Below are 12,359 nucleotides of genomic sequence, written 5' to 3' on the forward strand. Positions count from 1 at the left end.
GGGTGTCCAACTCGAGACCAAGATGGAGTCCTTTGTTTTCACACAACAAGTAATGGGGTTGGCTCTTTACTAGGGGGATTCTTGGCTATACACCTACATACATGCTAGGTAAATTTAGGTACATCTCGTTAGGGTTATCATCATAGAAGTACGCGTTATTACTGTCACGTGTCTATATGCCTGCATATATTCATTGTTTTAGCACTATGGTAGAATTCTGCCTTGTATTTACTCTGTTGGTGCTCATAACCATATATATCTGTTTCCGTCTAATGGTTTTTTCAGCACACGTATTTTACACTAGAATGACGCTAGTTCAATAAATGCTTAGTGAAAACATCCCCATCGTTTATTGTGTGTATCTCTCTGAGACATGGTGAGCACAAGTGACTGAGCCAAAAGTACTGTACAATTTCCACAATCCCTGAGGGGTCAGGGTTGTCATGTTCGATAGTTACCAGAAACTATTCGCTCCTTGGTAAGAGGGGCACATAGTGGCACTGTGAACTAGCTGGCCAACAGACTAACATATCCTGTGAGGGTGTCTGGAATCATTCTGGACACCAATCCCATAGTTCATGTTGTCCAAACGCACAGATCCTATATAGATTTATAGGAACTACACAACACATTTGTGCATAGAATAACAGCCTTTAATTAGTAGAGCATGTATGTCATTCAGCCTAGAAGTAGTGAATGCACAACTGTCCTGCGGGCACTGACTGTCCTGCAATAATTGTCAAAAACATTCTCTCTCTAGTGATGTTGTTTTTGTCTTGTATAATGTCAATTTACCCCCTGAATTGGCTCGCAGTCACCATCTAATCACCTTTTCCTCATGTTCGAATTTACAGAGTGTTCTATGTGCAGCATTTCACATATATCTATAAATTAGTAAATGCATAAATACAGACACAAGTGCTATCCTGAAGATTAACAGATTGTCTCTTTCATCTTTACAGCCTGAAGACTTGTACCCAGCACTTACAGTTGCTCTCATTGAAAATAGGCCAAATTTTGTGCAGCTTTTCCTGGATCAAGGTGTCAGGCTTCAGGATTATGTGACAGAGAAAACCCTGATCCAACTGTATAATAATATAGAGACAACCTTCGTCTTCCATCAGAAACTGGAGAAAATCATGTTCAAGCAAACCAAGAAGCGCAAAAATGAGAATGAGGAAGGTGTCAATCTTGACCACATTGAAAAGGCTCTGAGAAGCTTGTTGGGAAAGTTCCCAAAACTAGTTGACTCCACACCAGAACCAACAGTGCCACAGGCAGCCGTCAACATCCAATCCCAGGTAGATCAACAGTTTTGCTGATACTTTATTAATTCACATGTTAACCCATAAATACATTTTGCAATTGATGAATGAGGATCCTAGCTACTCAATAATATGGATATTCTGCTAGCTGACATATATAAAAGGACTTTACAATATCTACTCTTCTGTTAATAAATATTAAGCAAGGGTTCAAATTGGGTCAACAGAAAACACCCTCAATTTCTTCCAGTGGTTGTTACTGACTACTACATGAATCAAGCCATTATCCTTCAGTGGTTTTTCAGTAAATTGAATTGTGGTCATAGCTTATAGGACTGTTAAACTGGGGGAAGATGGATAATATCTTATTGTGAGCTGTGATTGCACTCCGACCAAGAAAAAATGATGGGACACATTTACAAGCCCCTTGCAGCACCTGTGCGCCACTGTTCCGATGTTAAAAGTGATGACCTTGCTGCTCAAGGGGCTTGTAAATAAGCCCGGATGTGACTTCTAAAAGTTAATCAAATTTCTGTGGAAAACATTTTGCAGACCTATGGTAGCTATCTCAAGCAGCAGTGCTTTCCTCAGAAAAATGTTTGTGGTAGGTGTGCCACTACAAATCAAAATAAGCCACAGGCTTCACCTTTCCTGCTGTTCTCTAACCATAGAATTAGGTAAGAGCTTAATTATAACAACTTAGATACTTCCATTAAAAAGGGTCAATCTGCATGACCAGTCGGCGTCTAAGTGGATTCAGAAATTCTACAAAAAAATGAATTAGTAAAGGCTCTCCCTTGATTTTTTATAATACTAGATTTATTGAGTAAATATAATTACCATTACAGCAATGTTAAAAACCAGTAACAATAGTTAGTGCTAAACAGAAAATCAATCTCATGTGTACTTCACATAAATTGTCTAAATAAAGAAGTCAGTGCCAGATGTACCAAAGGATTTATCATTTCTTTTTGGACCGAATCGCTATTACGGACCGTTAAAAAATGATAAATTGCCTATCCATATGTACAAAGGCAGATAGGGAATCGCAAATGTTTCTGCATTCTGTCCATCAATTGTTCTTTTTGCATTTGTCACCGCGAGTGGAAAGGGTATGCCCAGATGTGGGTCCTGTGCTCTCCATGCCACTGGAATCAAGCTATCCTAGCTGATGAGGGCTGAAACCCCAAACCGATCCTAGGATGCTTGTTTCCGGTCCAGGGAGGACCTGGCTTGGCAGTTCGGACTGGACTGTTCCTATGAGACACAGGGTCAAGACTGATTTGCATATGGCTGGGCCCAAACTGGGGTGGTTTGGTGAGCAAAAGAATGATGGATTTAACCCAGATCTCTTGACTGGGGGTGAATGTTTTGATTTGTTCTGCATTCCATCCATCAATTGTCAAATTCAGTTGTGCCAAATTGATTTTAAATGCATTGGCTTCTCCCACGCACATGTGATAGGAAGACAGTTGGGGGTGTCGAAGGCATGATTGCATGCTCAGTGGTAACATGCAATCTCGTAAACCACTTTCAATACATAATGTAACATAGCAGTAATTCTATTAAACTCGCATCTAGGTTCATCTGAGCCTGCTGGATCAGAAGGAGACCCTTTAGATAGATTTTTGCATTCGGAGCATTTAACATGCCGAGCTAACTTAGTGCCAATAAAATCAGGTCCGAACTGGCAGGTGATGTTATCCGAATTGACTGTTCCGTACCTGAAGGGGGCCTCTGAAAGAGCTGTGGGGCTGGGGCAGAGTACCTTTCTCAGGAGTCCGAAGGGCTTCTGTAAATTCACTCAGATGTCAGGCAGGTGGACAGGTGGCATGGGGGCAGAGACATTCCTATTTCAGACTAGTGCCTTCTGAATGGCTGTTGGCCATTTAGGTACATGTCATAAAATAGGAAAGCAGAAACAGTGGCCAATGGAGGAGAGGGTTTTATTTATACGTGAGACCTGGCAGGGTGTGGACACGTGATGCAAATGGAATTACAAAAGGCAAGCAAGAGCTGCTGAGTTGGCATTTAGGGCAAACTTACTGAGGGTACTAAACCGAGGGCATCAGAATACCAAGCAAATTACACAGTTCTAGCCCGGAATCACAGGATGTTAACCCAAAGTTGACTAAATAAAGACGAAAGATTGCAGCCTGGCAAGGATGGGAACCGAAGTGTGGACTTTTTCCCCTTCCTGCACATGAACAATCTTAATGCAACACATATAGAAGTAGCTAACTGTCATTTTTTTAAATGATTGTTTCTGCACAGGAAGGGACACCTTCCTGCCCATAAACAATCAATGGGGTTTTGCTGTTTCCATGTGTGCTGCACAATGCAGCACACATGTAAACAGCAAAAACAAGGAGAAATTAAAAATTGTTCCTCAATGCGCCAGGTTTTCCCTGATCTTAATTTTAGCGCTGCCCCACATTGCTGCCCCCTATTTTTGCCACCCTTGTAAATATAGGGCAGCTTCAAAATTAATAGGTGTTGCGGTGGAACACCCAGTTCAACACCCACTGCCCTCACCTTTCACGCTAAGTATAGCTTGAAAGCGTTCCTTCTTTACAAGACACCGTTACCAACTTTGTAAATAAGTCAAAACCCCTATCGCCACCACAACATTGTGAAAAGTGACTTTGTGGTGACGATAGGGGCTTGTAAATATGCCCCAAGAATGCCTTGTCACCACAGAATAAACACTATGCATTCATGTCATAATTATCTATATCAGCTGCCTTCCTCGATGGCAGAAGAGTGTATGATGGTTCTTTTCTCTACTTCAATAACTGGCTTGCCGACTGAGAATACTATGATGATATAGATGACTGATTTTTGTATTCTTCCTCTAATTCTGATTCTTGCTAGAAGCCTATGCAGGTACCTGAGAGAGCACTGAGTTGGAGAGAGAAGCTTACCCCTAACCTTATTATCTTTATTGTAGTTGCAGCAAGGATATCAAAATATGTTAATCTCTCTCTGCCCCGTAGTTGAATCCCTTGTTAGTTTCTCACTGTTTTCCTGAACATCGTCATGCAGAGAGGAACTTGTTCATGCTCCCTCCCCTAGACATGGTATGATTGGCATATAACTAATTGGCATATTTAATTAACATGTAGGTAACTTGTAGAGTGGTATACCATATGCTCACGGCCTGAAAATGAAATACTACCAGTTGGTCTGCAGCACTTACTGTGCCACTCACTTACATACACCGTAAAACATGTCCAAGGCCTGCCATTGCCTGCCATTGAACCCTGGATGCACTTTTAAGCTGCCATGTTGATTTGTCACTAAAACCCCCTTGCCAATCCTTAAACTTAAGTTTATGTTACCTTATGTAGCCCATAGGGTAGTGGTCTGTGTAATTTGTACATGTACTTTTAGGTTTTACATGTCCTAGTAGTGAAAAACTCCTAGATCAGTTTTTCACTACTGTGAGGCCTACTCCTCCCATTGTATATCATTCGGGATTCGTTTTTAAATTTAATAAGCTATAGTTCATAATTGAGAGCAGGCAGATGTATCATGTTGGATACCTACAACATTGTAATGATAAACCCTTTGTAATGGTAAAGTCGAATTTTGAAAATGCCACTTTCATAAAGTTGGCATTTTTTCCTGCCCTTAACCCTTTTGCACCTGAAGCTTGTACCACATGAGTGGGTGCATCTGACAATTAGTATTTGTGACATATAACGATTAATGTACAACAATTATCTCTTTATCAGGCATTGTACCTGAGGACAATTTATTTTCCTTGGCTATATGTTGGCTCGATTTCATCGAAGCATGGTACATGATAGTTTTAATGAGTCATTGACTGATGTGTTAGGTATAAGAGGTATGTATGATGTTTGTGAGGATGATGAGTTTTAGTTTATGAGGTTGAGATGGTTCTCTTATGTTAAAATATCATATATGTTACTATGTTCTAAAATATTGAATATGATCATGAATGTATAAAGACAAATATTTGATTTACTCTACATAAAAAGGTGTTTGTGTTATTAACATCTACATTTGACTCTTTATATAGAGCTTTGGATTGTATGTGAGTTGTTTTTCTTCTTTTTATACTCCCTGTCCTGCACCAATATCAGTTTTTACTTTGAGGAACCCTTTGTGTCAGTCCAGCTAGCACCATCATACACTTCCTTCAAGATCCTGTTCTACCTTTCCTCTAGCCATTCCCTTCTAGATAATAAATTATGACTGACTTTGATGAACCCACAATTAATTATTTCATAATCTCCACTAATATCAACTGCACACCATTGTTCATCACTAACTCTACTGACACAACTTACTTTACAAAATGTCCCTCCAAAAATTACGTAGTGTGTTGAAAGAGACTGTAAAATGTCAAGAGACACTTTGTTTGAAAGGCCTGACCCTTGTTCTATTTATTGTGGAGCATAACTTGTAGTATTTTTGTGATTTATCACACCGGGCATAGGTTATGGATTGCCTCACCATCCTTTACACATTGTTTCAATTCCTAACCACTAGAGGTCTGCTCTCAGCCCTTTCTCCTCTGTTCATGAACAACATCTTCTCCATTTATCATTGACTTGATTATTAGTTGTTTCACATGTTTTCTGCATCCCATCCCCACCAATTTCTAATTGCACTGAGCTTTCAGATGATTCCATTACCAATCATCAGGTCCCAATTGCCTCTTGAGTTCAGGCTGCACCTGATTAAGTGACTATTTACAGCCGGTACCAGCTCACTTCATCCAAGCACACAGGATGCTGAAAGTGGCACAAATGTTTCTTTTTTTTTAAAACAGCAGAAGTGATTAGAGATAGAGTCACACTTTCTAAGGATCCAGTTAAAACAGGGGTTGTTGATAAAATTTGAAAATTAATCATGAGCCCTGATAAAGTGACATGTTAGTCATGAAACATGAGTTGAAAAGGGAAGAATGCAGTTTAGAAATGATGAAACAAAAATTAAAACTACTTTTTTTTAAATTAAAGGTCTGAATTTATAATGATGTTCATAGCTTTAATAGAATGAATGACAAACTCCTTTTTGACACCCTTATCTGCTACACCAGTGGTGTATGGAGAAGAATGATATACCTCCAGACTTAAAATCTTCCACCAAAAATCTTCTTCCTCAAACTCTTTAGTTGCCTCTACAGCTAGAAAGTATTAGAACTACTTGGGTTCAACTTCTTTTGTCGCTCTGGGAAAAGAAATTAAGAACATTGACTCCATTGGGAAAACATGCCCAACCTTGCTACCTTCAGTAGGGCTGCAGACACTGGACCAGTTTATGGTGGTGGTACCACTTTGCTGAATACAACCCCCTTATACTTTCTCTGCATTCCATATTAATTCTGTTTATGGTGGTGGTACCACTTTGCTGAATACAACCCCCTTATACTTTCTCTGCATTCCATATTAATTCAGAATTTGTGTGAACTGGGCTCACTAAGTGAAGTAAGAGTAATAATCTTCATATTTTGACCCACAAACCTTTAGTTTAACTACAAACTGTGGTGCTTTTTAGGGCATACATGACACTAATGGGCAGTGTCCATCAAAAGTCAAATATCCGATCCGAGTTCTTCTTATCTGGGCCGTCTTGCAGAACCGAGGAGAGCTGGCAGAAATCCTATGGACACAGGTAAGGAACACTTTATCTTCGAGGCACTAACTTAGAATATGGTTGTAACCAAATTCAAACTAAAACAATAGAGACTGCAGAACTTCAACCACAAATATTTCATCAAGGTATGTCTATAAAAATGGACACAAATATTTCTTCAAGGTGTGTTTATGAAGGTAGGTATGGATTTACTATGCCTAACTCTGTTATTTGCAAATATATATTCTAACAAGTTACGTAGATGTAGGTTTAAAAATGGTAAATCTATACTCAGTCTTATATACTTACATTGGCACTAAAATAGTAGTCGATGTTCTGAAGTCGAGCTTTTTACTGGTATCATGATTCGTGATTCACCTTTTGTAGCTTGGGGAGTGTGGATGCAGTGTTCTAAACCTGCTTTCCCGGAGATCATTTTGAGCAAGGAAAAGTTCCAGGTGGTCATGGAATGTCAGTGTTGCTTTGCATCTCTGGAAAATGAACAACATAATGGGACATGACAGCAAATCTACATTTTCCATGAATCTGTAAGCTCTGAGGTTGTTTAGAGATGGTAGGAGCCATTTTAAATCCTTGCGTAGATGTATCCTAGTGTTCCACGTCATCCTTGCTAGGCAGTCTTGACACAATGTTGTTGCATCCAGGACTGTGCTACTTGGATTTGTAAATAATTAGAAAACTGTTTTTTTTTTTTAAGAGTTTGTTGGATAACATTGGGGAAAACAGAAAAGTTATCCAGAATTAAGTTTTGAAAGTCACCACTGGATAGTTATATTTAGGACCGCATTTCCATACAAAATGGATGTTTTGGTTTGCTAATAACTTTGGTGCCATTTGGTGAATCTCCACAAAAACATACCCCAAACATCTTTCATCCACCTCACCTTTTTCCTGGAAAGTTTTGGGGTGATCTGTCAAGCAGGGGCCAAGAAAAAGGAGGAGTCGAAAAACACCTTTTCCTCATGCACTCTTTGATAGGAAAGTTAGACACAGCTACTGCCAAGTTACACCAATTTTGGCAGAAAGCTAGATCTTGGTCCAGAAAGCGTGCTAGGTGTGATTTGGTGTAAATCTGTACAGTAGTTTTCGAGAAATTAAGGTTAACATTCTATGCATGTAAATGTATCACGCTGTAGAGAATCCACAGAGCTGACAGATCTAAAGTTCAGATCTGATTGGCTGCCCCCACATCGACAAAGATATGTCATCAGTGATTTTAGGACTCGGGGACTCAGTCCCCTGCCCTGTAAAAACATCAAATATATACAAGAGGGCAGTGTAGGAATACCCTGCCTCCTAGGCCTGGTGGGGGCGTAGCGGTGCCCTAGGCGAAAAAACATATTTATATTTTAAATGAGACCACAGATAAATCAATGGATCTGCCGTGCTGTTAAAGAGAAAAAAGCAGAGCCTCCTGCCTTTAAATAAATAAGCCCACTGGTGTAAGCCAGGGCCCAGGGGGTCAGGGCAATATATTTTTGGGGGAGAGGTGTGCATTTCTCATCCCTGAGTCTTCTGGTGGCCCCAAGGGTCAATAAATGTTTGTTTAGAGGGTTGTGTGGCCCCCCTTCCTGAACCTCATAAATTCACTGAGAATACCATCCCCAGGGCCAGACGTCTACATTTTAGGAAGAAAACATGCTGGACCATTTTCCGGCTCTGGGAATCCCATCTCTGGTGGCTCAATCAGTGCACTATCCCAGGGACCTCATATTACAGGACACTGGTGTTACCTGCCCATGAGAGTGCTGGCCGGGATCCCAACCAGTGGGAGCACAGAAGTAAGCTGCTCCCATCTGAGTAGGTGCTAGAAAAGGAAGCCTGCTCCCACTGCCCTAGCCGGGCATTGATAATTACCTTATATATTATGTCACTCATGACTAGGGGTAGGCAGAACTCGCAAAGTTTCACTCCACAGCATTCTGAAGAGTTGCAGACAAACTCTGCGAGATTCCACGGAGTTCTGCATGCGGGCAGAACTTGGCATGTTGCGCTGCTCGCGCTACTTTTTTGTGTGAGGATCATTTTCTGCGCTGTACAACCAGCACAAATGGCACCAAGTGGTATGCAGGAGGGTGCTGCTTCTGTCTGCTGCTTGAGTAGATTTTCTACTCAAGCGCAAGCTTTTTCAACGGGAACAGTCATAACCTGCTGCAACTTCCTGTGTTGAGAAAATCTAGCACCTGAAAATTGATCTAGGGGACGCAATCCTCGATTTTGTTCACCAGCTTAATGTTGGCGAGCAGAGCGCAAGAGAAAACTCTGTGGAAGACTTTTGTCAGTGTTACAAGCATAATGAGGAGTGGGCAAACCTAACTGAACTTAGCTCATGGAGCAGAATTTTCTCCCACCCCTTCTCATGACATGTTCAATGACGACATCATTGACAACATCCCTGCAATATCTCAATTGACATCATTAATTTATTTATTTTATTTATTTATTTATTTGAACAGTTTTATATAGCGGTGGCTAGACCCAGAGGTATCAGAGCGCTTTACATGAGGACAAGTAAGTTACAAGTTACATGAGGATAAGTGCAATACAAGTTACATCAGTTACAGGGTAACACAGAACAGCGACATGTAAAAGACATTGTAATGCGTACGGAGGGATCGGGAGGAAGGGAGACACAGCAGAGAGATGTGGAGAACAATGCCCAATGTCCGGCTGGGTAGGTGACAGCTGAGGGGTGAACCTAAGCAGATCTTCTCTATAGCTGTATATGCAGCTCCACCGGCTATCAGCCATATTGCTCGGTCTCGGGTGAATGTAGGGGTAGAAGCTTCAGGTCAGGGACATAACAGGCTTCCAACAGCCTTGTATCTGTACCTGGACTCTGCCATCTGTGAGTCTACCTTGGCAAGTGGTGCAACACCAGTCCTGGACCCTTGGAAATGGGCCTAAGGTGCTCTGCCAGCCTGGGGATCCAGTGGAACTGATGCATCTCCTCTGCGGCAAGCCGCAACTCCTAGCAGAAAAGCTGCATCGCTGCTACTAAGTGATTTGAACCCGCTGCAAAGACTCATATTCTCACTGCAGCCTGCATCACCACCAGAACTGCTGCTGCATTATTCATACTAGGTGCAGGCCCGCGCATCTCTCATCAATGGCAGCCTTGACAATGATGGACTTAGCATCGCAGCTCGTAGGGAACCGATGCATTGTCCTGACTGCATGGCCCATCCCATACGCCGCACTTCGCTTCGCGAGACCCTCATCGATAGGATCCTTGATGCAACTCCAGTCATCGCACCTCAGCCTCGCCGCATCTCGGAACTGACTCATCGTTTCAGCTGCGTGACACATCTTTGATGCGGATCCATGCAACACTCCGGAAACCAGTCTTGAAGGTACCCTTGTTCAGCAGGTCTTACAGGGCCCCTGCAGCCAGCCTGCACTCCATCATGGTCGGCCTGAACTTGTGACTTTGTCCTGGTCTGGTACGGCCAAATGTCCACAACAGGTGCTGGTTTTTGGCCTTGTTTAATTTATTAAAATATACTCTAGTGTTCTAACCAGTGTGGGATCTTTTTGTGGGGTGTTCTCACTGGTTTACTGTTTAAAGTGTTGCACAAATACTTTACACAATGCCTTTATGTTAGGCCTGCCTGCTCTCTGCCAAGCTACCAGGGGTTTAGCACAGGTTATTTTGAGGTTTGCTTATGCCTTACCCTGACTAGGATTGTGGTTGCTGCTTGGTCAAGGCTCACACACCAGCCAACCAATAACTTAATTTCTGACAGATGAGTAAATAAGCATATGCCAAAAGGCTGCCAGCATGTCATCACACATGTGCATGCATGTGCATACACAGGCATCTATCTTGAAATGTTTATTTTTTAGGAGAAAAAACATTCCAAGGTGCCAAGCGATCCATACTGAACATTTCAAAAATTAACTGAGGATTAAAAGATTGAGTCCTGCGATGCTGACCCTTCTTTACACTTCTTACTTTACAAATCACCCTCTTGTTCTCTTCATTGACTGTAATATCAGATTGAAGTGAATATAAGACACTAATTCATATTTTGGAGGGCACCATTGTTTTTTAAATGACATCTACTTTGGTGAATATGTAGGTTTTGATGAGTAGGAGCAGTTGCCATGTGCCATAATATCACAACTGTATCCATACGGTTCACCACCATTTATTTATTAGTTCTAATTTGTAATTTAGCTCTCTCTCACAATGCAATCGGTAATTGGAAAAAAATGCATAATGCAGAGAGCAAACTTAAAATTCCAATCTTTTGGGATTTGGCTTTTCTGCATAGACTTTTGGCTGGAAGAAAGGGTGTTCTGTAGGGTGTTATGTACAGCTCTCATGAGAACCATTAGGGTCAACACCAGATTAGTGCTATTAACTGCAACTACACTATGCATGGCGAGGTAATGAGTTATAGGTATTTTAGGGACTGAGTTATAATTACTTGAGTTAAATATAACTGGTTAAGTTTAGTAGTTTTTTCCTTTAAAACGGTTTGTTAGGGATGTGGATCTTCCGAGGATCTGACAGTCCCCATGCTCAAATCTGTTTGTTTGCCAACACTTTAAAACAGGAACCGTTGGCAGCCATCTTGGACTTGGTTTGAGCCAAGTCCCAAGAAAAACGTTAAAAAAAGAAAAGGGGCAGAGTAGAAATACCCTGATCCCCTAGGACTCTGAGGGTGGTCCCTCAGGACCACGCAGGGCCGAGAAAGCTTTTTTATTTTATTTTTGGCAGGAGTCGCATTGGATCTGTGGCTACCACTGAAATGTTTAAAAAAAATCTGAAGCATAGGTGTTCTCACTTTATTAGTAAATGGTTCCGGAGTGGGCCAGGTTGTGGGGCATGTTGCTAATAAACTATAGATATAGATGTATAAGTATTTTTGATAGTGTTCTATTGTTCATTGACAGCATGTATGAGTGAATCCATAGGTAAGTGATTAGATGTGTGTATACATCTATGAATCACTGAGTGGATTTTTAGATACTTGTATTGCTGTGACAATGGATTTAAATATGATACTCTGTATTTTACAAAGAGTGATGAAAAATTGTAATAGTGTATGAAAAGGTGTATGTGATTGTCACGTGGATGATGTCATCAGTGATGTCATTTGAGATGTCATCAGTGATGTCACTGACCATGTCATGAATGATCTAATATGTGACATCATCAGCAGTGGATTGCCGGTGCGCGAAATATAGTTAGTACAACTAACTATATAGGAGCAATTTCAATGGTTTTGTATGAGTAAAATGTCCAGCTAACTATAACACCACTAAAACTCATAGTTTTTTGAGTGAATTTCAAAGGTTTTGTAAAAGCTAATTCCTAACTATATAACTCCTGAAACCTATGGTTTTTTCAGTGAATTTCAAAGGTTTTTTAAATGCTAATTCCTAACTATATAAGGCCTGAAACCTATGGTTTTTTCAGTGAATTTCAAAGTTTTTTTTAATGCTAATTCTATTAGC

The 12,359-nt window shown here is 40.9% G+C and overlaps 1 protein-coding gene across 1 annotated transcript in view; it reads left to right on the forward strand.

The window, feature by feature from the left end:
• LOC144773624 (transient receptor potential cation channel subfamily M member 2-like) overlaps positions 1-12,359 on the forward strand; it is a 536,579-nt gene that overhangs the window by 17,766 nt on the left and 506,454 nt on the right. The window contains exons 3-4 of the mRNA XM_078658772.1: positions 963-1,301; positions 6,795-6,911. Coding sequence (XP_078514898.1) covers positions 963-1,301; positions 6,795-6,911 — 456 coding nt within the window. The remainder of the gene's footprint in view (positions 1-962; positions 1,302-6,794; positions 6,912-12,359) is intronic.

This window comes from Lissotriton helveticus, chromosome 8 (genome assembly GCF_964261635.1).
Source record: "Lissotriton helveticus chromosome 8, aLisHel1.1, whole genome shotgun sequence".
NCBI classification, from domain to species: domain Eukaryota; kingdom Metazoa; phylum Chordata; class Amphibia; order Caudata; family Salamandridae; genus Lissotriton; species Lissotriton helveticus.